This window comes from Euphorbia lathyris, chromosome 4, assembly GCF_963576675.1.
Source record: "Euphorbia lathyris chromosome 4, ddEupLath1.1, whole genome shotgun sequence".
In the NCBI taxonomy this organism is placed as follows: Eukaryota; Viridiplantae; Streptophyta; class Magnoliopsida; order Malpighiales; family Euphorbiaceae; genus Euphorbia; species Euphorbia lathyris.
This window is the reverse complement of record NC_088913.1, coordinates 54,330,686-54,355,787: the sequence shown is the minus strand read 5'-3', so window position 1 is coordinate 54,355,787 and position 25,102 is coordinate 54,330,686. Positions and strand designations below refer to the sequence as shown.

At 38.2% G+C, this 25,102-nt stretch overlaps 1 protein-coding gene across 1 annotated transcript; it reads right to left on the bottom strand.

The window, feature by feature from the left end:
* Positions 1 to 7,489: 7,489 nt before the first annotated feature.
* LOC136226794 (uncharacterized protein At3g28850-like) lies at positions 7,490 to 8,872 on the bottom strand. The gene has a single exon (XM_066015446.1). It carries the CDS (start codon positions 8,737 to 8,739, stop codon positions 7,618 to 7,620), a length of 1,122 nt encoding a protein of 373 aa, XP_065871518.1. The 5' UTR covers positions 8,740 to 8,872; the 3' UTR covers positions 7,490 to 7,617.
* Positions 8,873 to 25,102: the final 16,230 nt, after the last annotated feature.

Below are 25,102 nucleotides of genomic sequence, written 5' to 3'. Positions count from 1 at the left end.
GGTTTGGGAACTTAGGGTCCTCAAACCCTGGAGGTTGGTTAACATAAACTTCCTCGTTTATAACTCCATTAAGAAATGCACTCTTAACATCCATTTGAAATAATTTAAAGTTCATATAAGATGCATATGCACATAAGATTCTAATAGCCTCTAGCCTTGCCACTGGGGCAAAGGTCTCACCATAGTCAATACCTTCTTGCTGACTGTAGCCCTGAGCTACAAGTCGCGCTTTGTTCCTGACTACGTTCCCTTGTTCATCCAGCTTGTTGCGGAAGACCCATCTTGTTCCAATGGTCTTCTGACTCCTTGGATGTGGCACTAGCTCCCATACATCATTTCTTCTGAATTGATCAAGTTCTTCTTGCATGGCGCTCATCCAGAATTCATCGTGCTCGGTTTCAGCGAAGTTCTTTGGTTCCTGAACTGAGACGAAGGCTACGTTGCTGAGGTATCTCCTGAGTTGATTTCTTGTCATCAGGGTATTCTCAGCGGCATCAAGAATAGCACTCTCCGAGTGTCCTCTTGGTATCCTTATCTCCTTTGGTAGATTGATGTCTTGTGCTGTCTGTGTTTCAACAATCTCTGCAGTTGTAGACTGGTCAGTGAAAACAATTTAAGGTTCACTTTTACCTTTGGTCAGACCTTGAGGGAATGACTCAGCGGCTGTATGTTGATCAGCGGGTACTGAGTGGGGATCATCCTCAGTCAGCGGCTGATATCTTCCTGCAGGGTTAGTTTCGTCGAACTCAACATGTACTGACTCTTCTAAAACTTGAGTTCGTTTATTGAAAACTCTGTATACTTTGCTGTTTGTTGAGTAGCCTAAAAAGATAGCTTCATCAGTTTTTGAGTCAAACTTAGCTAAGCTATCTTTGGTATTCAAAATAAAACATTTACAGCCAAAGGCACGAAAGTATCCAATATTGGGCTTTCGTCCTTTCTAAAGTTCATAGGGAGTTTTCTTTAGTATAGGTCTAACAAGAGCCCTATTAAGAATATAGCACGCTGTGTTGACAGCTTCTTCCCAAAAGTACTTTGAAAGCCTATGCTCACTCAGCATTGTCCTGGCTATTTCAACCAAGGTTCTGTTCTTCCTTTCAATAACCCCATTTTGTTGAGGCATTCAAGGAGCAGAAAAATTATGGTCAATGCCGTTGGTTTCACAGAATTCAACAAACTGTTGGTTCTTGAATTCTCCACCATTATCACTTCGGATGTGAGCCAATTTTAGGTCTTTGTCATTTTCAAGTTTTCTTACCAAATTTGAAAATGTCTCAAAGGTCTCATCCTTGCTACTCAGCAAGATGATCCAAGTGTACCGAGAAAAGTCATCTACAATGACCAAGGAAAATCTTCTTCCACCCAGACTCAGCGGCTGGACTAGACCGAAGAGATCCAAGTGTAGTAACTCTAATGGACGCTTAGTTGAGACAATGTTTTTACTATGAAAAGATTGTTTGGTGTGTTTTCCAGCTTGGCAAGCGTGGCATAATTGATCTTTTTCAAATTTAACTTCTGGCAGTCCCTCAACCAATTTCTTTCTTGCTAATTTGGCCAAGAGGTCCATGCTTACATGACCAAGTCTCCTGTGCCATAGCCAAGAATTTTCTTCCTTTGATACTAAGCATACAGTTTTTGAAAACTTTTTCTCTAAGTTCAGCATGAAGACATTATCAATACGAGGGGCAGTTAAAATTAACTCATTTGTTTTACCCTCGAATATTTTACATCTAGTGTCATCAAATATAACTTTTCTCCCATTGTCACATAGCTGAGCTACGCTGAGTAAGTTATATTTGAGTCCGCTGACTAGGGAGACAGACTCAATAGTAGGATTGCCTCCAACGGGTCCTGACCCTACTATCTTACCCTTTTTGTTGTCTCCAAAACTTACGCTTCCTCCTCGTTTACGCTCAAATGTGATGAACTGAGTTTCATCACCAGTCATATGCCTTAAGCATGCGCTGTCAATATACCACATTTTTGACTTCTCAGCACACCTCAGGCTTACCTCAGTTGAATGTTCCTCATCGTCAGATGCAATGGAGGAGTCAGCATGCCCAGAAACACATGGCTCAGCAAGTTCGTCAGCCATGAAACAAATCTTTGCTGACTCGGTGGCATCAGCTTCAGATGATGATGAATCATCACTATCACTCCAGGTTGCCACCATTGCCTTCTTGCCGTTCTTTCTTTCTTTCCTCGGCGAGGGACAACTTGACTTGATATGGCCAGTTTGATGACATTCAAAGCATGTAATGGGCTTTGAGCTGTCCTTCTTGTACTTGCTGTCGCTGGAGTCAGCTTTGTACTTATCAAACTTCTTATAAGGCTTCTTAGAATATTTGTCATTCTTTTTGAACAACCTTTTCATCTTTCTGGTAAACATAGCCATCTCTTCATCGTCTGTTGAGCTCCCATCAGTGGAGTCAGCTTTCATGACAAGAGACTTTTGCTTCTTGTCTTCTGACTTTTCCTTCACCTCGAAATTCTTTATCGAGATCTCATGGGTCAGCAGTGAGCCAATGAGTTCATCATACTTATAGGTGGTTAAGTCTTGAGCTTCCTCAACAGCGGTCTTCTTTGCTTGCCAGCTTTTAGGAAGACTCCTAAGAATCTTCTTGACTTGTTCTTCCTCAGTGAAGATCTTCCCAAGTCTCTTGAGCTCGTTGATGATGTTTGTGAATATTGCATTCATGTCTGAGATCCCTTCATCATCGTTCATTTCGAACAGCTCGTACAATCTCATATGCTGGTTCACCTTGGATTCTTTCACCTTGTTGGTTCCTTCGTAGGTGACCTCCAGCTTCTTCCAGATCTCCTGTGCTGACTCACAACCTGAAATCTTATTGTATTCTGCAGCATCTAGCGCACAGTGAAGCATGTTTATAGTCGAAGCATGATTTTGTAGCTTCTTGAGATCATCCTCTATCCATCTGGTCTCAGATTTGACAACCGTTTGGCCATCAACAGTTTCAACAGGAACAAATGGGCCTTTGACTATAGATAGCCATGCACTCATATTTGTAGACTGAATGAAATTTTTCATCCTATTCTTCCAGAAGGTATAGTTAGACCCGAAGAATAGGGGAGGCCGAGTTATGGACAGACCCTCAGGTAGAATCTGAGTTGTCAGATTTCCTGGGAGAAACCGAGTGCTGTTTTCAGCCATAGTGGGGATCAGCTCAAGGTAGTTAAACCTTGCACAGTGAGCTTTTAAGCTCTGATACCACTTGTTGGTCCCTTATAACGTAACAAGTTAGTTCCAAGGGGGGGGGATAGGAACTATTGAAAATTTTGTACGTTGAGGCTGACTTCTTTTTCTTTGAAAAAGGTTTACACAGCGCGCTGAGTGAACTTAAGACACTAGCTTAGTCAACTGGTGACTAAGTCAGCTTCTTTCCTTGAGTCAGGAGATAGCACTTGAGTCTATTCCTGAACTCAGATACTCAATGCACACAACTCAGTGTGGCCTCTTTACTTAGTCAGTTTTTAAGCAAGCAATATATATATCAAAGGAGTTTAAGGTTAGAAAGATGTTACTCAGCAGATTTATCCAGGTTCGGCCTCTACGCCTACGTCTTATCCCCGGAACACGTTCCGAGCTTTCGAATTCTCTATTGAGCTCTTTAAAGGTAGAGCACCAAACTTTTTACAACTAGAAGCTGAGTATAACAAGAGTACCTTCCTCTATACCTCTACTCACTCCTATTCTACCGTTGAGTACTATAACCGAGTACTCAGCCTCTTCTTTCTATTTCTAGAATCGATAATAAGATTGTCCTAAACAACAATTGCTAAGACACTTTAGATGATTGGAAATCACTCTAGACTTTTACACAATAATCTGGAAATTGGTGTAAGTATTTGCTTTGCTTTTCTCACAGATTCTTCGAGTATGAATTTGGTCAGCGTAATGGCTAGTTGAAGATCTGCATCGAATGAAGCAACTGAAAGGACTATTTATAGTGACACTTGAGGCATCGTTTATTTTGAAATTCGAAATAACCGTTGGAGGGAAACAGCTTGATGTCGTTGTCACTCAGTACACGCTCAGTGTCGTTGGCCAATCAGATTCTTGCATCTTCTGTCTTCGGTCAGTGATGAGCAGCTTTTGGTCAGTCCAGCAGAATGTCTCTCCTTTTATGGCAAAGTCAACCAGACAGCTTTCTGTGTCTTCTGAACTTTACCCGAAGTAGAAATACTTTGTCTGGAAGTTGCTCTTGCTCAGCTGCTGTCTTGTACTCTTTGTCGTTCAACTCAGCAGCTTTGTTCCGAAGTAGTCAAGGAAGGTCTTCTCGATCCTTCATATGCTGAGCTGCGTTTTATCAACAACGACATCGTTTTGCTTACACGGGCCGAGTGGTCTTGATCTGTTTTGACTTGGGCATTTGACTTTCTTTTGGGCCTTTAGCCTTTTAATATTTGTGTCTTATAAACAAGTAACTTAACATTGAACAAACACATTAGTATAATAAATCAAAGCATTTAAACTTAGTGTGTTTAGAATATTTTTTAATCATATACTTAAATAATTCTGTCAAATCAAAATCATGTGCAAAGGTGTTTCAACACATACCAATAATAAGTCAAACAATGAAGATTTTGGTAAGTTAATTCCATTGTTTGGGCACAAATTAAGCTCTAACTTAGATCTGGAAATTAAATTAACCAAAATACCAAAATAACAAAATAACTTGACAAAAGTGAAAATACTAGAAAAATGCTAGACACATAACTAAAAACTTAAAATTGACAAAATAAAGATATAAATTGATTTAAAATAAATAAAAAGACAATCAAAGACACAAAATAATCCTGAAAACCATAATAAAGATAAGGATATAAAATATCCCTATAAGACATTTTAACACTTAAACTTTTTACTTATCCTCAAGTAAACTAAAACCAAACCCAGAAATAGATTAACCGAACTAGAAAACCTCCAGGTTTAACCAAGGGAGCGACACAAAACGAGCAGCTGTAAACACATGCATTCGAAAATCAAACAAGAACATAATGCCAAAAGGTCACAATCAAATTACCAAAGGCCACGCTTTTAAGCACAAGAGACATTTTTTTATTAAACGAGCTTTAAAGGAAAGCTATATAAACACTTCACCGAAGGTTGTTCGCTAAATCATACAATATTTAGGTGGCTAGGTGTTTATTCTCTTCTTTACACTTGCTTAGAGCTTCTGTGAATTTGCACGTTCATCTGAATACCTCTAGCTTGTTAAGATTCAAATAATATAAAAAAAACAATATCAAAGTTTAGGTTTGTGACGAGGTTAAGGTGTTTGAAAAATCAAATTGGTTAGAAATCTAGCACTAAGAAAAATATTCACAAGAAATTTCATAAAAGGTGTGCTTCTAGCAAGTTGTTTTAAGGGAAACAAGCGATAAAAATAAACTAACTCTATTTTTTCTGATTTTAATTTGACATATATATATATATATATATATATATATATATGTTTTTTTAATTACACATGATCAAATGTAATGCGATAATGAGGAACATAGGTGAAAAGAAACCAATTAGACCAGAATTAGAGACGGTCTATCTTATTGAGAAATTGCTAATCATGTTTTGAAGTAAACAACTTGCTACTTATTAAGGTTAAGAACACAAATGCCAAAATAACCAGTGCTAGAACAAATGAGTAACGTTTGCAAACAAAATTTTAGTTAAGGAGTCCATATGTGGCGGAATAAGGATCCCGTCAAATCAAAGTTTAAGTCTTCACATATTTTGGCCAGTCCGAGCAAGTCTAGCGAACCATTTGGGGAAAGCTGGGCAAGGCACATATCAAACTCATTCAAGACATTCAGCACACCTGAAGAGAATGATAAACAAACCCCGTTTTCCATAAAAAAAAATTATAGAATCCTAGATAATCCTTTGGCACCTTAGTTATCACCTGATCAGAAGAAGGGGCGGAGAAACCCAGATGTGCAAACTCGGGATAACTAGAAACCAGCTACGTCAAGGTGAGATCATCCATAGTAGAAGGTTGCTCATAATTTTGAAGTTTAGGGACAATAACTTTCGTTCAGCACCATCCTCAATTCGTGGTTTCTTTCGACCCATGAAAAAAGAAAAATAGAAATTGGAAAAGAGGGAAAGAGGAACTTCTTGGAGAAATTAGAGCAGAAGAAAGCTTGAAAATGCAGGCTGAATGGAGTTCTCAAGAGGCAAAGGCAGCAGAAATAGAAGACGACTTACACCCACACATTTATAATAGAAGAAGAAGAAATGGCACAAACCCAGACGGCGACACATTCAATGATTGCAATTATTAAACATTAGCCGTCGTTTCAGAATCACTGACAGATGCAAAAAATGAGGCCTGTTAAAATGAGCCACCTGGACAACGTGTGTTTGGACAAGAAAACAACTTTCGAGAATGCACAAATGACACATGTCAAAATAGCCGAAGGCCGAAAGTAAATATTTCATTCCTCCAATGCATACTAAACCCGGCAAGAGTTCAGAAGAGAAGGCGGTGGGACATATGATATCGTATAAAACGAATCAGACATGTGGCACCTTATGAGCCTTTTGATTAACCACCATGTCCCAATTGGAACCTTCAGATCAATCAAAGAAGCTTACATGGCATGTTTCCCCTCTAAAGGAAAGTCACATATGGTTAGGTCGAAGACTCCATATCAGGGAGGACTCCTCCTTAAAATAGACACTAATAGGAGAAAGAGTCCTAGTACTAAAAGGTTTCCTAGAAGACGAGGAGTTCAGTCAGACCTTATAAATAAGCAGGTATAGTCACATCTTACGATACGTTAATGCTACAACTTACAACTAGTCCTACTCTTCAACTAGTCACATCGGAGCGGGTTCACCGGACTATCGCCCCTTTATGACCCTCGGTTCTGTTTTACAGGTTAAGCCATGAAGATTCAACAAGACATTCACACTCTCCATTACAAGTTCACATACTCAGATATCATTAGTGTGGTAAGCGTGGACCTCGAACAAAACACGTAACAAATCAGACAATTCAAAGATGGCAGAATCAAATCCTATTCAGTCAGAAGTCCACATAAACAACAGAGAAGAATCCACTCAAGAGTCTGGATGTCAGCCGCAACTGGACCCCAGTACCAACTGTTAGTGGATGAAGTTTCTCGTCGATTTGGGCAAAATCTAGAAACGATGCAGAAGGAGATGGATGATATACGAACTGCACTTGCTGTAGAGATGACGGAGCTTAAGTAAAAATTTCTGAAAGCCAAAGAGAATTTGGGAAACAATCTCAACAAGTTGAGAATATGGAAATATATCTCTTGGAGAGGTATCATGTTGGGTTTAAGTACACGCTCATCACACACTAATTGTGGATTATCCAAATAATTTTGAGTTGGACTAGATGTAACTTGAGTATCTGTCTTATAAGAATATGGAAGATGAACAAAAGTCAAGCATAATAGGGAGAAAAATAGCATAATGTTAATGAACAATTGAATCTACAAGAACAAGATCAATAAATTCAATAAGTTGAACTAACAATCTGGCACAAAAATTGCATTTGAAAGAAGAAAACGAAATTCAGATTCTTCAAGAAAGAAATAAAGTATATGCATATACAGACAGAGTCAGCAACAAAGAGGACAGATTAAAAGACCATTTTCATTACAATTAACGCAATCTGTTGAAAAGCCATTATCTTGAATGATCCTATGACTTCCATTGCATTTGAAACAAACCACAAACCGAAAACCAGCACAACTTTCGCAGGGTCCTTTCGATCTATCAATTGGGATTCCTTCAAAAAGGACTCTGAAATGACCAGATTCATGTAATCTCAAAACTTGATCTGCTCCACCAATGTATCTTCCCTTTATGAATAGCCTTGGTGGCATTATCTTCCCTTCTAAAACCTCCCATAGCTCTTCCTTGTATTCTATGTGCATTGATACATCTCTCTCAAAGTATATTACCCCAAAACTCTCCAATAGGAACCGGATGCTGTTGCATTCCTCGAACGTTTTTCTTATCCCTCTAAGCGTTGTTGTGTACAGAATTACTGAATCACTACCCCCTGGAGGACACTTCTCTTCAAACCCTAACAGAGGGTCTTTTTCCTCTTCCTCTTCTTCCTCGATTCTTCTGGTTTTCAATGGAGGTTCTTCCTCCTCAATTCTCGCTTTCTTATTTTGCTCAATTGATCTTGCTTGTTTCTCTGCTTCACTCATCCTAGCATGCTCTTTCACTGCTTCTTCAAATGCAGCAAGGAGGTTCGGATCGAAAAGGGTACCTGAATTCAAATCCGGTCGCCGGAAAGACAAGATGTCTCTCTCTGACAATGGTTTTTGATCATTGATGGAGTTGCTGTTGATCATCTCCACTTTTCTCACTGAATTCTCCATGTTTATCTCGCTTCCTTTCTTCATTATTGGGGGCGGACCGATGTTCTCTTTATCGACATTTTCATCAGAATCGACCTCCATTTCCTCATTTTCTTCTTCTTCTTCAAGATCTCGCATAAGCTCTTCTACGTCAATGACATCAGGTTCTTGATTCAGAGCCTTTCTTCCTTGATCTGATAATTCTTTAGACATGAATAGGGTTTGAGGTAATTTAAAAACTGAATTAATTTGGAAAGTTTCGACAAACCCATCTGAAGCATTCACATGAAGAACTCGATCCGGCTTCAAGTAACCAATTGGCTTAATTGATTTCAGCTTCTTCAACAATTTCCCTTTCACCCCCTTCATATCTTCCCCGAATTCAAAGTCTGAATTTGTTTGATAACAGATAAATAAAGGATCTTTTAAGCAGAGGATTAGAGGAAAGGACTGAGAGTGCTTTTGATCGAGAGACAGGAATTTCTATTCTGCTCAACGGCTAGAAAGCTATTGGTTTACTTTTAATTTTTTGAAAAAATGGTAAGTGTGGGGGCTAGAGAAATTATTAGATGCAGTAGAAATTAGGATAATGAATATGCATCCTGTTGCTATTGGATAAAAGGTCTATTATTTTGTAGGTAATAATGAAATTATGAGGCGTGGCAGTGGCAGATAGAGAGAGCGATCGACAACGGTCATAATCCGTTGGTGGGTCTATATATATTGCCTTTTTTTTTTTTGGTAAGACTATATATATTGCCTTTTACTTATGTATATTCATTATTTTCTTTCCCACCTTTCTTTTTTAAAAGTAAAATTCGAAATTGGTTATTATTGTTATCAATTAATCAAGGGTAATTAATTTATTAGTCCCTATATTTTGATAAAACACACTGTTTAGTCTCTGTATTTTTAAAAACACACGGTAAAGTCCTTAACATTTTTCTTGATGAACTGTTTAGTCCCTAATGTTTTTCTCGGTGAACTGTTTAGTCTCTGCCGTTAGACTCTCATGAAGATTCTATTAGTCAATTTGGATTTGCATTCTTCTTTACCTTTATTTTCTTTTCCTTTAAACTCTAATGCATCTGAAATCAACTTTGACTATTCTTCTTCTTGATTTTCTTCTTAATCGTTCAAATTCGTAAACATTGGGTCTGTTTTTTTTCTTGTTCTCCATATAAATAGCTTCTTTTTCTAAATTGGATTTCCTCTTCTGAAGTTTGAAGGTAAATAGTAAAGGGTAATTTAGTCATTTCCGAAGTCATAAACGGTAAAAAATCTAACAAACAGATGGAAGGACTAAACAGTTCACTGAGAAAAAAGTTAGGGACCTTACCATGTGTTTTTTAAAATACAGGGACTAAACAGTGTGTTTTGTCAAAATACAGGGACTAATAAATTAATTACCCATTAATCAATGATGTAACTATTATAACTCTAAAATTAGAAAATATTGTAAATATTAACTCCATAATTTATAGTTTTATGTAACTTATATATTCATGAATCTATAAATATAAAGGCATAATGCTTCCCCAACCACCTTAATTTATCTAAATTGGTCACTTTACCCCTCAACTTATCGAATGACTTATTTACCCCCTTAACTCCATAAAAGTGGTATTTCTCACCCCCTCAACTTGTCCATTTATCCCTCAAACTCATAAAATGTTATATTTACCCCTGAACTTTATAAAAGTTGTATTTTTCACCCCTTACAATTCGTTATCGAAGCGTAAATTGATAACTTTTTTAAACGTTAAACCTATATTTATGTTATTTTGTAAGTGGAACCTAAATTGATACTTCTCCAAAAATCATAGGCCTATTTTGGTACATTAACTTGGTTATATTAATGTTCTTGTTATTTGTATTTTTTATTCGTTCTTTCTCTTTTCAACTTTTTTTACTACTATAAATGGATAAGAAATACCATTTTTATGGAGTTAAGAGGGTAAATAGGATCATAAGTGGTGAGAAATACCACTTTTATGGAGTTAAGGGGGTAAATAGGATATTTAATGAGTTGAGAAGGGGTAAAATGACAAATTTGGACAAGTTAAGGAGGTGAGAAATACCATTTTTATGGAGTTAAGGGGGTAAATAGGACATTCGATGAGTTGGAGGGGTAAAATGACAAATTTGGATAAGTTAAGGGGACTGGAGAAGCATTAAGCCTAAATATAAATATAAATACAATTTTTTTTTTATGTAAGAGTGAAATAAAAGTGAAAATACAAAAAGAAAATATATTTACTTTCTCTCCATTGTTATTATTCCATTACAAACTATATTTTTATTTATTTCATAACACGTTATTAATACGAGTTTACATGTTCAGTTAATTTCAGCATGAATTTATTCATCCAATTAATTTTGACACGAATTTTCTCAGTCGATTAATATCTACTCGAATTTGTTCATCTATTTAATATCAGATAAATTCTAAATCAATTTTTAATTTGTTTCATATTATAATCTTATTTCCAATGCAATTATTTATATGGTATTTTAGTCATGTCAAATCTTATAAATGTGAATATCTGAATATTAAAGATCATTTTGTTCTTTGGAAAAATTTAAAAGAAAGATATGACCGCCAAAAGTTAGTCCTAATACTAAAAGCTCGCTATGACATGATGCAAATAAGATTACAATATTTTAAATCGGTAACAGAATATAATTCTGTCGCATTTAAGACTATCTCAATTAAAATTAAGTGGAGATGATATTACTAATGAAATTATGTTGGAGTAAAACTTTCTCTACTTTTCATACATCTAATGTGCTCCTGTAGTGGCATTATAAAGAGAAAGTCTTCAAAAAGTATTCTGAATTCATTTATTGTCTACTTATAGCAAAACAAAATAATGAGCTTTTAATGAAAAACCACAAGTCTTATCCTACTAGATCGACTGATTTTTCAGAAGTGAACGCAACATCATACAATGAAAATAGTAGCAGTAGATGTGGTCACGGTCGTGAACATAATTGTGGAAGTGGATATGGTCGTGGTTATAGCTATGAAGCTGATAATAATAAAATACAAATTTGCACTAGAAGTGAAAAATCAAATTGATAAATTTTAGACCTGTTTATGGGGTGGGCAGGGTCGAGCTCGAGCCGGGTTAATCGGGCTTGTCATATATTTACATTGTCCAAACCTAGCCTGACCCGTATTATATTCACATCGGGATCGGGACAGGCTGGGTTAAAAAGAAATTCCCAAACATAGTCTGATCCGTCCAACGAATATATATATTAAAAAAAATTAATTATAATTCTAACAAATAAAATTGGAAGTAAATTTAGTGTATTGATCAAACATGAAGTTGGGTAAATTACATACGTGGTGTACAACTTTTACTCATTTTTACAATTTGGTGTACAACTTTCAATTTTGCACACTAAAGTGTACAATCTTTTGGTGACTTCCCACTAAAGTGTACAGCAGGTAATTGTGACCGGTCAATCTGAAGTCAACGCGCCACCTCAACAATTTAATTTTTCTAAAAATAAAAAATTAACCCAATTAATATAAAATTATTTTTATACCCTCTTATAACATCATCTTCTTCAACCTCCCGCCTTATTTTCTTTCTACTCCATTTTCAAAAATTATTTCTCTCTCTTCAACCCCTTATTTTCTTTCTACTCTATATTCAAAAATTATTTCTCTCTCTAACTCTTATCTCTCTCAACAAATAATTCATGAAAAAGGGGGAAATTTTCCACTAAATTGACCTTGCAAGCTCAAAATTCCCTTTACTCATCTGCTTCCTAAATATTCACACTAAAATATAGATTTCTTAATGATGATGGCCTGAAGATCTTTGGGTACAAGCGAGAGGGGTCGTTTAATTCGAAGTAATTTTGCGATCGTAGGAGGTATGTGTACCTGATTCCGTTTTTGCTCTTGATCCATCTTTGCATCCTGATAGGGAGAGTGTTCTGGCTAGTGTAGAGTCTGATAGTGACCTTGCTAAGTGTTTCGAGTGTTCAGAGAGAGGTCGGAAGGTGATTGGCGCGGTGGGAAAGCCCAGTTCTGATTCGAAGTTTGTGGTTTCTGGAACGGACATTTCATCGAACAATGGAGAGGCAACTGTATAATCTGGAACTAGTGAGGATATGGACAATGTTGTTGCTGGTTGTACACTTGCTGATGGTACACTTGTGACAATAGAGACGAAGCTGCAATTTGTGTAGAGAATGAGTTAGATGGAACTTCAAAATCAGAAGCCATAGTGAAAGGTTCGGAGGTTCCATCGGTGGTTGTTGCTGGAAGATGAAATTAATGGAGGAGAGCAAGTGATGAAAAGAAGGAGAGGTTCAATAAAATATTGAATTACTATGTAGGAAGTCACAACTTCCACAATTTCACAGTTGAAGGATTGAGTTCGTCAAGTGTGAGATTATATCCTTTTTGCTTTTCTAGAAAAAATAAATGATAATCAAGAAATTCTACAATTATCCTCATCTAATTAGAGAGAGAATGAGAGAGATTAGAGTTAGAGAGAGAATGAGAGAGATTAGAGTTAGAGAGAGAAATAATTTTTGAAAATGGAGTAGAAAGAAAATAAGGATGGAGGTTGAAGAGAGAAATAATTTTTGAAAATGGACTAGAAAGAAAATAAGGTTGGAGGTTGAAGAAGATTGTGTTATAAAAGGGTATAAAAGTAATTTTATATTAATTAGGTTAATTTTTTATTTTAGAAAAGTTAAATTGCTGAGGTGACACGTTGACTTCGGGTTGACTGGTCACAATTACCTGATGTACACTTTAGTGGGAGGTCACCAAAAGATTGTACACTTTAGTGTGCAAAATTGAAGGTTGTACACCAAAGTGTGAAAATGGATAAAGGTTGTACACCACGTATGTAATTTACCCACATGAAGTTATATTTGTAAGTTTTAATTGTAACAAAATCAAATCTTTTGTATTATAAATTAAGAAACAGTTTCTTTCGGTTAAAAAAAAAACAAACAGCTCATAATATAATTTTTTTTTTTTGGAAAAGATAATATACATTCTTCTAAACTATTATACATATATGGATTCGTTGAGGCCATGGTGTTGTCTAGGAGATGTTCGTGAATGGTGATTTCTTTGTTGTATATGATTGGATTCCTTTTCTCTAGATCTTCTTCGTGAAGCATCATATTGAAAATATGCAAACCAATCTCTCTTTCTAGGACAAGTATGGATGATATAATGTCTAGTAGAGCAGGCTATGGAATAACGCTTATTCGTTTGTTTGTTAGCTACCCTTACTACCTCCAATAACATGGCCCGCTCTTAGGGCGTTCATTGATTCTTGAACAAAGCCTACATTTCAAATGGAATTCTTTGTAATTTCATCCATTAACCTGCGATGATCATGATCAAGGGATCCCAAGCATCCTTCAATTTGTTGGTCCAATACTAGAGTAATATACAAAGGCTCTATCAAGTTTTACTTGCATCCACCAGGCCTCTATTCGGAGACTGGCTTTATCACTAGATGAATAAAAAAACTACTTATCTGAGTCATAATGCACTTTTGTTCTTTCCAGTCTCACTGTACCACTTGATGTCTGGACTTCCAAATTGAACTGGTAGGACCTGATGGATCACTTCAAATAAGATAAAAGAATAGATAGAGGAGAGGCCAGAGCCTGGTGTCCATGCTTTAATGCTTAAGTTAGTGATGATCTTGAGAAAAATGAGCTTTAGAGTACGTAGTTGAAAGAGGAATTAGTTAGTGAATACCTTAAGGCACCGTACCTTGTATTTATAGCTACCTTAAAGGGTACCCTATATTTTAGTAGACCTTCACATGGTAGTACCTCAATGGTGTATTCATTTTGGTTACCTTTGGGAAACATTGTTCCTTCTGTTTATCCCGACGGGGAATATGGAATAGGAGATCATACATTCAGACTTTATTATATGATTGGGGCACTTGACAGTTATGCTTTTGAAAGCCATCCTCCTTAGTCCACATATGCTCTTTCTATGATCCTTTTTTTTATGATATATCAGGTTTGATTTAGGATGACATGTTTTTTTATGCTCTTTCACATGTTTTATGATAGTGTGATATCCGGTTTGATTTAGTATGATAAAATGTATTTGCATATATAGTGTTTTGTTTAAAACAATAGTATGTTTTTGGTGTAAAAGTTAATAGAATACTTTTGATGAAAACTTTTCTTGGTAAGTAGATAAATGTGAATTAAAGAAAAAAGTTGCAATATAGATCTAAATAAATGAAAGAGTTTTAGAGAACTATGAATGGTATAAAACCAAATGCACATCATGATTTTTCTAATATATATATTTGTGATCATCATATAAAATGCGTTTCATTTCATTTAGAATGGCATTGCAAAGAGATAGCTTCATGGCATTGGCTGTAGTTTCAATTTCAATTTCAGGGTCGGAGGTCCAGTGTGGTCTATCCCCTTTTCTCCTAATTTTTACTCCAATTTCTCTTCCTCCATCGTTCTTTAGGTACGTTGTTGTTTTCGTATTCGTTTTGTTTTTTTTTTTTTAGAAATTTTATTATACTATACCAATCAATCAAAATTTAGAATTTCAAATCCGAAATCTCCTATTGTTTTTATACATGTACTAGGTTTTGGCTCGTGCGATGCACGGATTCATCTTAACATATAAATATTAATAAAAATATAATCTAATAATTACAATTAATGATATAAAGGTGCTATATAAATCAAATATTATTATTTTATTTTCACATTTACTTTAAATAATCTTTTTATAGATAAATATAATAATATAATTAAAATTAATGTATTATATATTATATATTATATTATATTTTTTATCAGTAAAAAATGAGGAAGTGACACCTCAGCTTCATCGTTACTTTTTTTTTTGGTAATGTTGGAAGGCTAGGAGCCCATAAACAGCAGAAGAAGAGCAGCAAAAAATAAAAAACTAAACATGAGATAAGCAACTAAAGACTAAATATCTAAGACTCTTCGTGATAGTGCTCGGCCACTATTATCGGCGAAGAGTATATCCTGGAGGCCTGCAGGAGGCCTACCACACTCGTGATAGCCCAAAGATAATGCACCTGCGTAGTTCGCCAGCCAGTCAGCTGCCTGATTCCCTTCTCGAAACGTATGAACGAACCGGATATCCCAAGCCTTATCCCTTAACTCCACACATTTGAGGATGAGCCAAGAGAGCGGATGATTAGTTCCCACTGAATTTTTCATAAATAACAGAGCTGACCTTGAATCCAGTTCAATAATCACCTTGCGATAGCCTTTATCCCAAGCAAGCACAAGTCCAAAATAGAGTCCCCATAACTCTGCCAGTATTGCCGTGCATATTCCGATATTTACCGCGAAGCCTCACAACCATGCGCCATTATGGTCCCGGATCAGACCTCCCGCCGAAGCGAAACCGGGATTACCTTTACTCGCCCCATCCGTATTTAATTTTACCCAATTCATCTTGGGAGGCTTCCAAGTTATCCATTTCTCAATTCTGACCCAAGGCTGTTTCATCATCAGTAGCTCGTCAACTCTTTTCACTTCCTTTGCTTTAGAAACCACAAAATCCACCTTTGACACTCCCGCTTCCTTTCCCTCAAACACCCAAACGTTTCTCCATTTCCAAATCCACCATAAACAAAGAGCAAAAACAATGTTCCACTCCACCCCATTTACTTTGCTAGTGCATAAGATGTTCGTGTTAAACCAATCCGAAAAAGGAGATCTGAAAAACATACTATGATAAACGCTGGGCATGAGCTGCTTCCATAAATAAATCGCACAGTCGCAGTCCCTTAGCACATGAAGCTGTGTCTCTCTTTCTCCACAAACCGAACAACTCGAGTTAGCGGAGATATGCCGTCGAACTCGTCGATCATTACACAGTAAACCTTCGTGCAAGACGATCCATAGAAAGCAGCAGATCCGTTCAGGGACATTCAGGCGCCATATAATGCTCCATCGTTATTGTTTTATATTATATATAGATATGCAGGGAATTAGAGAAATTTTAGGGATTAATTTAAATTCTGTATAACTCTTAAATATAGTACGGATAAAATAATCTTTTTATAGATAAATATAATAATATAATTAAAATTAATATATTATATATTATATTTTTTATTTTTTATTTTTTATTAGTAAAAAAAAGTGATACCTCAGCTCCATTATTACTGTTTTATACTATGTATAGATTTCTATCAAATATATTACGGAAGTGAAAATTATTATTTTAATATATTGAATTCTGCTAGGGAATGAATTAGGGAAAATTACAAAAGTAGGTCAAATGGGAGGTGCATTTATATATTTAACCCATTTACTCAACCTACTACATATCTAGACTGATTTTGTGTGACTTTTCCATAATACCCCTAACCTTCCTACTTCCCCACAACGCGAACGACCGCTCCCCCCCCATCTCCTTGGTTACGCAAAAGGTTGGCTCCTCCATTAATGATTTCAAGAATTTTGATCTTCCTTTGTTTCTTTAAATTGCACGAAATCTGCACCATTTCGCCAAATCACAGTGAATTTTTCTTTTTCCTCTTTTCATCTCTTGATTCTGCAACTTCCCAATCCTAGAAAACGAAGCCATGGTTCATGCTCGTTACTTGGTTTCGTTCTTCTTGTTGCCATCAAAGAAATGGTTATTCTACGTTATTTCCTTCGTTTTTCCCAGTTTATCATATTGTTATTGTCGCTTTTAAGGGTGAAAGGCGCGAAAAATGTAAGTATCTGTTGTTTTTTCTGCGTTTTTTCATGAATACACTTCATGAATCGATGATTTCGTGAAGCTTTGTGAAGAGAAAAAGCTTAAAACGTGACGATCTACTTCGTGAATCTATGATTTCGCGAAGATCTGCGAAGAGAAAGAGCCTGAAAGGTGTGGATCTGCTTCGCGAATCGATTATTTTGCAAAGTCTGCGAGTAGAAAAGTTCATGTTTTGACTCATAGACTTCGCGAAAGCATCGACATGCGACGTAGATCGTCACGTTTCAGACCTCGCATACCTCACGAAAACATCGATTAGCGAAGTAAAATCACCTCTTTCCCTGCACATTTACATTCGCATGTTTCGCTAATCCTCATTTCGCGAAGCCAAAATCGTCTTTCTCTCTGCCTAACACGATTAATTTTTTGAAGGTGGTTGAATACGTAACATCCATTTCTGGAAGGTGGCGTACTGGGCTGCAGGGAAGATGACTTTCCTTCCTGTATAGGGATTAACTTCCCTCAAGATTGCCACATTCACTCCTAAAATGGTTGGTTAGGAGAGATTGTGTCAATCTTGGTGTGCACCATGGGACATGTCCATCCCAACAACACTTCAAAGTGAACCTAATTAATCTGGTACCAATTTTGAAGCGGATGAGTAATCTTGGTGTGCAGCGTGAGACACATCCATCCCAAAAGGTCTGTACTTCCATTTCTCATCCCAAAAGGTATGGACTTCCAGACCTTTTGGGATGAGAAATGGAAGTCCAGACCTTTTGGGATGGATGTGTCTCACGGTGCACACCAAAATTACTCATCCGCTTCAAAATTGGTACCAGATTAGTTAGGTTCACTTTGAAATGCTTTGTTAGGAGTTTATTGTGGCAATATTGTTGTAAATTTTGATAATGTTATGATTTTAATGTTGTTATTGTGGCAATCTTGTTGTAAATTTTGATAATGTTATGATTTTAATGTTAGAATCCGTTGTTGTTTGCCATTTTTTGTTATGTACCACTTCGCGAATGAGCTACAAAACACATCCAGGCTTCGCATATGCGAATTAAATTCATCAAGTAAACCAAACTTTAGCTTCGCAGGCTTTGCATATGCTAATGAAATTCATCAAGTAAACCAAACATTAACTTCGCAGGCTTCACATATGCTAATTAAATTCATCAGGTAAACCCAAACATTAGTTTCGCAGGCTTCGCATAATATGGAATCTGCGAAGTCAGATGTGAAGGAGCGAGACGCGCGTAAATATTGAGGGTATTATGGGAAAGTCACACAAAATCAGTCTAAATATGTAGTAGGTTGAGTAAATGGGTTAAATATGTAAATAGACCTCCCATTTGATCCTTTTTTGTAATTAACCCGGAAGAATTATGATGCATGTACTTTTTTTTTTTTTTTGAAACATATGATGCATGTACTTATTTATATATATACACACTAAATAGTTGGGTAGGTGTAATGTCTAAGAAAAGTGCTGCAAATTGTGGTTTAGTCAAAGCTTGTCTTTTGGGGGCACACAATTTATATGGCCTAATACATCTATGTACTCAGGCTGAAAATTTCAACTATGCTCGCCAATTTTCAAAAATTTCAAATAACCTTATATTTTTATTAATTACATTCAAATTGTTTAATTGAGAGATTTTAAGTTAAAGTCTAATTTTAGTATATATAACTAAGAGTGAATCCATCTAAAAGATTCTCAACAAATCTTGAATCAAGCAATAAAAAGATAATAAAAAAAGTTTTGCCTAAAATTATTGGGAGAGATTAAATTTACTTTTCTTAGGATCTGTTGTTACCTATTTGTATGTTAGCTTTTTTATTTCAAGATATTCTATCCATAAAAAATTGGGTAAAGTTCAAATAAAACCCCTGTGGTTTCACTAATTTTCAGATAAATGACCGTGGTTTACTTTTTGTCAAAATTCTAAAAACAATATTTGATATATAAAAATTATTTCTTTAAATGATGGACACGTTGTTTTCATTAAAGGATGGATAAGATGTAGCTTGTGAAGAAAATAGTTGTTACAATTTTTTTGAAATATAATATTAAACATTTTTGGACAAAAACAGTCATAATTTTGATTATATCATAATAATAATATAATTACCCAATTAATTTGAGATCAATTGGTAATTCTAAGAGGGCGTTTGGTTCACAAGGGGTAAGGGAAAAGGAATCAGGAAAGGGAAACTAAAGGAAAGAAAAGGAATAACCATTAATTCCCCTATGTGTTTGGATATGTTTAGGAAAGGGAATGGGGGTAAAGGGAATTCAATTCCTTAGAGGGCATGAGGTAATGGCTTAACCTAAAGTGGGATAATGGCTTAACCTAAAGTGGGTAAAGGGAATGAGTTTTTTTTGTAAACAAACAAGAACAAAGGGAATAAAACCCTCCCATTCCCATTCCCATTCCTAAAGACTCCAAACCAAACGCCCCCTAAAATTCTTATCCTAAATTCCATTTCAGTCCATCAATTGTTCAATAAACATGATGATCCGCGAAGCCAAACCGGGCCGAATCATAAACACGGGCCCAACCTATACTTAGGCCCATGGTTCCAGATCAAATGGGCTCCTAATAAAGGAAGCGGGTAAAGCGGATAACCGCTCCGAAGTCCTAACAGGGCATTAAACCTCCCACTCAAACAAACGAAACCACGTTGGTGGCCACGTAAGGGACGTGGCATAGAAAGAGTAACCGCCCTCGGCGGTTACCTAGAGATACGTATAAAAGAGACATGAAAGCAAATGGGGGAGGTAAGTTGATATTTTTCCCATCAATACTATTATCAATCTACTAGCCTTCCACATAAAACTGACTTGATCGTCGGAGAGTTTTCCCGGAGATCCTGTCTCCGGTTTTGTTTTGCAGGTAACTACGACGAGGACCATCGAATTAAATCCGACAAGTTATCATTGGTGCGGTGATCGTGGACCTTTTTTACCAACATCTGGGTAAAGGTACACAAAGAAAATATCAGAACCATCACGAACGACCGGAGTTACAACCAGATCAACTAGTATGAACTCAAGGGGTCCACGGACTGTGAATTCGCAGCCTGCGAGTACACAACCTGTGGTACCCAGCTCGTCGAATCCTTCGGGATAGTTGAGTCCATTATTGGAGGTCCAAGTGCAAACCGAGAGGGAGATGTCCAATAGCGATTTCATACAGATGGCAGGACAAGTCTTGGCTTCGAATATGAGCCAAGCGGCGGGAGATCGAATGATTAGTTTGTTAACTGCAATCGCTGATCACAATACCGCCGTAGCGGCTTCTCCTCAAGAACCCGTTGTCATCTCGACACAATCACCGACTATTCCTGCCATATCTGCGCTTCCGCAGCCATCTCGAGAGACAAATCGGATGGGTCAGAGTAGTCGCATGAACCCACACAGCCATCCAGACAACTACTCGCACCAAGATCCTATTATGACGATCCATCCGACCTGGCAAACATCCCAGCCGATGTCAGGAAGGCAAGGAATTCTTTCGCTACAACAAACGGAGCCCTTTGTCCATAGACATTCAGAGTTGATGACGTCTGGAATGAATATGTCTGGGCGGGAGTACACTTGGAACTTTGATCCTATAACTGGACAGCGGTTAGACCCGCAGCGAGAACAAATGTCAACACAGTATGGCGGGTGGATGTCACCCAGAATTCACCAGCAGGGGATGGAAGAAGTTCGGTGGGAACCCAATACTGAATTGGAGGATCAACTGCGAAGCATGATGGAGCGAATGGGGTACACACCTAGGGCGAGAGCAGTGGTGCAGAGTGATTCGCCTTTTGCCCCGTCGTTGCGGGAGTTTATTCCAGATCACAGAATAAAAGCGCCGGCGATACCTAAATACTATGGGGATCCAAATTCTGATCCTGAGGCACATGTCAGAAACTATAGGGAATTGATGGATGTTGCAGGAGCAAGCGAAAGCATAATTTGCCGATTGTTCTCGACCACTTTGGGTGGTGCAGCATCCGATTGGTTTCGGTCTCTACCTACTGAATCTATTCACAACTGGACTCAATACAGTCGTGATTTCTGTGCAAAGTTCGTAGGCTGTAAAGCAGCAGATTTGACGGATAGACAGCTGAAAGAGATCAAACAGAGAAATTACAATTCCCTAAGGGAATTTGTTATAGCCTTCAATGATATTCTGGTGCGGCTACAGAACCCGGATATCGTGAGCATCCGCAACATAATGGCGGATGGAACCACAGATTGGAGCATACGGGAGGAAATCATCCGCAACAAGCCACGCACAGTGGCCGAACTCATGAAGATAGCAAAGGAGTTCATGTCAACAGGGAACATAGAGCTCAAACCCGGCGAGAAAGAGATGCCACTAGATCCGCTTCGGACAATCGGCGCCATCAACATCAAACCCAGTCCAAGGGTAATTTTGTTCGAAAGGGCGATCGCTCCTTCCAGGGAGGAGGATATCAAACGCCATTGAATACGACTCGCCATGAGGTGTTACTTTGGATTGAAAAGAACCCCCTGAAGAAAGATGTGCAGTTTCCTGAGACGAAAGGTCGAACTAGTTTGGGGCGATATCCTAACAAATATTGCAGGTTCCACAGATTGAATGGCCATGACACGAACGATTGCTACGAATTGAAGAGGGAGATTGAAAAGCTTATTGAGAGAGGCAAACTGAGTCAATTCATTAGAAAAGAAACGATGGATGAAAAGGTAACACTTCCGCGTGAGGTAGAAGTAAGACCAGAAAAGAAGCAGAAAAAAGGAGTGATTAACGTGATAGCAGGCGGGATCTATGAGCCTCCAACAAAAAGGGCTCGCCGTGAACAGCGAAAAAGCAACACGAGTAGGGAGGATGCCCTTAATTACTCATTTGCGCGAATCACGGAGCCGCATGCAGATGCGTTGGTGATTACGGTGGCCATTGAAGGATGGGATGTTAAGCGGGTCCTTATCGATACAGGCAGTTCTTGCAATGTTATTACTCGAACTGCATTCAACAAATTGGGAATCAACGACGAGCGAGTAGAACATACGTTCATGGATGTAACTGGTTTTGGAGGTCAATCATCTCAAACAAGTGGACAGGTGGTGTTGGAGACAGAAATGGGCGATAAAAATCTAAAATGGCGAGGTGATCTGGAATTCGCAATTGTTGATCTCCCATTGGCTTATAATATAATCCTGGGGCGTCCGTTCCTATCGGAAACGGAGTCGCTCATTTCAATGAAGCATTTGACATTGCATTTGCCAACACACCAAGGGCGAGTCGTTGTTGAGGGAGATCAACTTATATCTCAACAAGCTTATACATTGTCACTTGAACCAAAGCCAGATGAAGAGGATAAAGTTGATGAGAAGTTGCCGGCTGAAGCGTTAGGAGAAACAGAACTATTCGCCATCTCAAATGACAAGAATGTACGGATAGCAGCAGGACTTACAGAGGAAACGAAGAAAGCCATTACCGATGTGTTGATCTAGTGCGAGTCGGCATTCGCCGCTCCAAATGAAGTGCTGAAGGGGATAAGCCCAGAAATAGCGACACACCGTTTGAATGTGGACAAAAGTGCAACCCTAGTGCGACAGAAAAAGAGAGGACATGCTCCAGAGAGGCAGAAGGCGATTGAAAAAGCAGTGGCGGATTTGCTAAAATCAGATGCAATTCGAGAAGTCACCTATCCGGAGTGGCTAGCCAATGTGGTGCTAGTCAAAAAGCCAAATGGAACGTACAGAATGTGCGTAGACTTCAAAGATCTGAATAAAGCTTGTCCGAAGGATATGTATCCGCTACCTAACATTGATATATTGGTAGATGGGACTGCGGGATTTGAAGCTTTATCGTTCACCGATGTGAAATCCAGTTACCACCAGATACCAATGGAGAAGGCGGATGAGATCAAGACGTCATTCATAACTCATCAGGCAACTTATTGCTTCAAGGTGATGCCCTTTGGACTGAAAAATGCTGGAACAACCTATCAACGGATGATGAACAAAATATTTTCAGACAAATCAGGCGAGAACTTCTCGATTTATGTAGATGACATGATCATTAAAAGCAAGAAGATGCAAGACCACCCGCAGGATATTAAAGAAATCCTGGAAGTGCTGATCAAATATGGCCTCAAATTGAACCCAGAGAAATGCACGTTTGGAGCAAGAGCGGGGAAGTTCCTGGGTTTCATTGTTAGTGGCAAGGGAGTTGAGGCGAATCCTGAGAAGGTTAAAGCAGTGATGGAGATGAAGACACCAAGGAATATAAGAGAAGTACAGCGACTCAATGGGCGGTTGGTGGCATTAGGGCGGTTCATATCATGCTCGGCTAGAAGATGTCTACCTTTCTACAATGCCATCAAAAAATCTAAGTCCTTTGAATGGACACCAGATTGTCAAGAAGCATTCGAGGGTATAAAACGACTACTATGTTATCCGCCCTTAATGAGCAGGCCAGAGGATGGAGAAGATTTATTTCTTTATGTATCCGTCACCAGCACGGCGATATGCACCGTAATGGTACGAGAAGAAGAAGGGCAACAATATCCGGTGTACTACATGAGTAAAGTCTTGAAGGACGCAGAACTTCGATATTCGAGGTTAGACAAAATGGCCCTCGCGGTGATAACCACGGCGGCTAGGTTAAAGCCATACTTTTAGGCGCATACTATCATTGTGAGAACTGGGATTCCAATGCGAAAGGTACTACAGAAACCTGACGCATCCGGCCGATTAATGGAGTGGTCAATTCGCTTGGGAGAGTTCGATATTCGCTACGAAGGAAGACCAGCTCTAAAAAGTCAAGTACTTGCTGATTTCGTGAATGAGTTCACATGGGATGAAGACGAATGTCCAAAGGCACAAAAAGAAGAGTGGAGTATGTTCACAGATGGGGCATTATCCACAGATGGAGCTGGAGTAGGAGTCGCCATCAAGGGTCCAGATGTTATTCGCTTGTACTATGCGGCACGGTTAACATTCAAAACTACCAACAATGCCGCGGAGTATGAAGCAATGATATGCGGATTGAAGTTGTTTAATGAACTTATGCCGGAAAGAGTGGTAATCTACAGCGACTCTAAGCTTATGATAAATCAGATCATAAAAAATTATCTGGTGAAACAGGAGGATCTGGTCAAGTACCATCAGGTTGTCGGCAGATTGACGCAGGAGTTAACACATAAAGGAGTCGTCTGGGAGATGGTGCATGTTCCAAGAGGCCAGAACACAAAGGCTGATGGGTTGGCAAAGGCAGCCGCGAGTAGAGACCCATGGAGTCAAAAGGCATGTAATTTGGAAATAAGGTCGTCACCAGCATTCAAAGCCGATCAGATTATGGTCATCGAAGAGCTAGAGGACGATGAAGATTGGCAGATGCCCATCCGCCACTATCTAGAACATGGAGATTTGCCGGTTGATAAAAGTTTAGCTAGAAAGCTACTCGGGCAGTCAGCAAGATACTCAATTCGGGATGGAACTTTATACCGAAAATCATATACATGTCCATGGTTGAAATGTATTAGTCGCAATGAAGGAGACTACGTGCTGCGAGAACTCCATGAAGGAATTTGTGGCGCACATGAAGCATCCGCGGCGTTGGCAAGAAAAGTCAAATTGATGGGTTATTATTGGCCAAAGGTGGGGGAGGATTCCCAGAAGATGGTAGCGGGATGTCACAGCTGTCAAATCCATGCAAATGAAAAGCATGTTCCCGGAGCCGAACAAGTCACTATAATGACGGCGTGGCCATTCGCGACATGGGGAATCGATATAGTGGGTCCGTTCCCAGAAACAAAAAAGAAAAGGAAGTACTTGATAGTCGCAGTTGACCACTTCAGCAAATGGGTAGAAGCGGAGGCAGTAATCGCTCAAACACCTGAGCGAATGATCGAGTTCTTACGAGAGAACATTATCATGCGGTTTGGAATCCCACAAACGCTTATAACCGACAATGGCACCCAATTCAACTGTGTCAAGTTCAAAGCATATTG

Excerpts from the sequence above, each read along its gene's own strand:
- LOC136226794 (XM_066015446.1), bottom strand. The coding sequence starts at position 8,739 with ATGAAGGGGGTGAAAGGGAAATTGTTGAAGAAGCTGAAATCAATTAAG.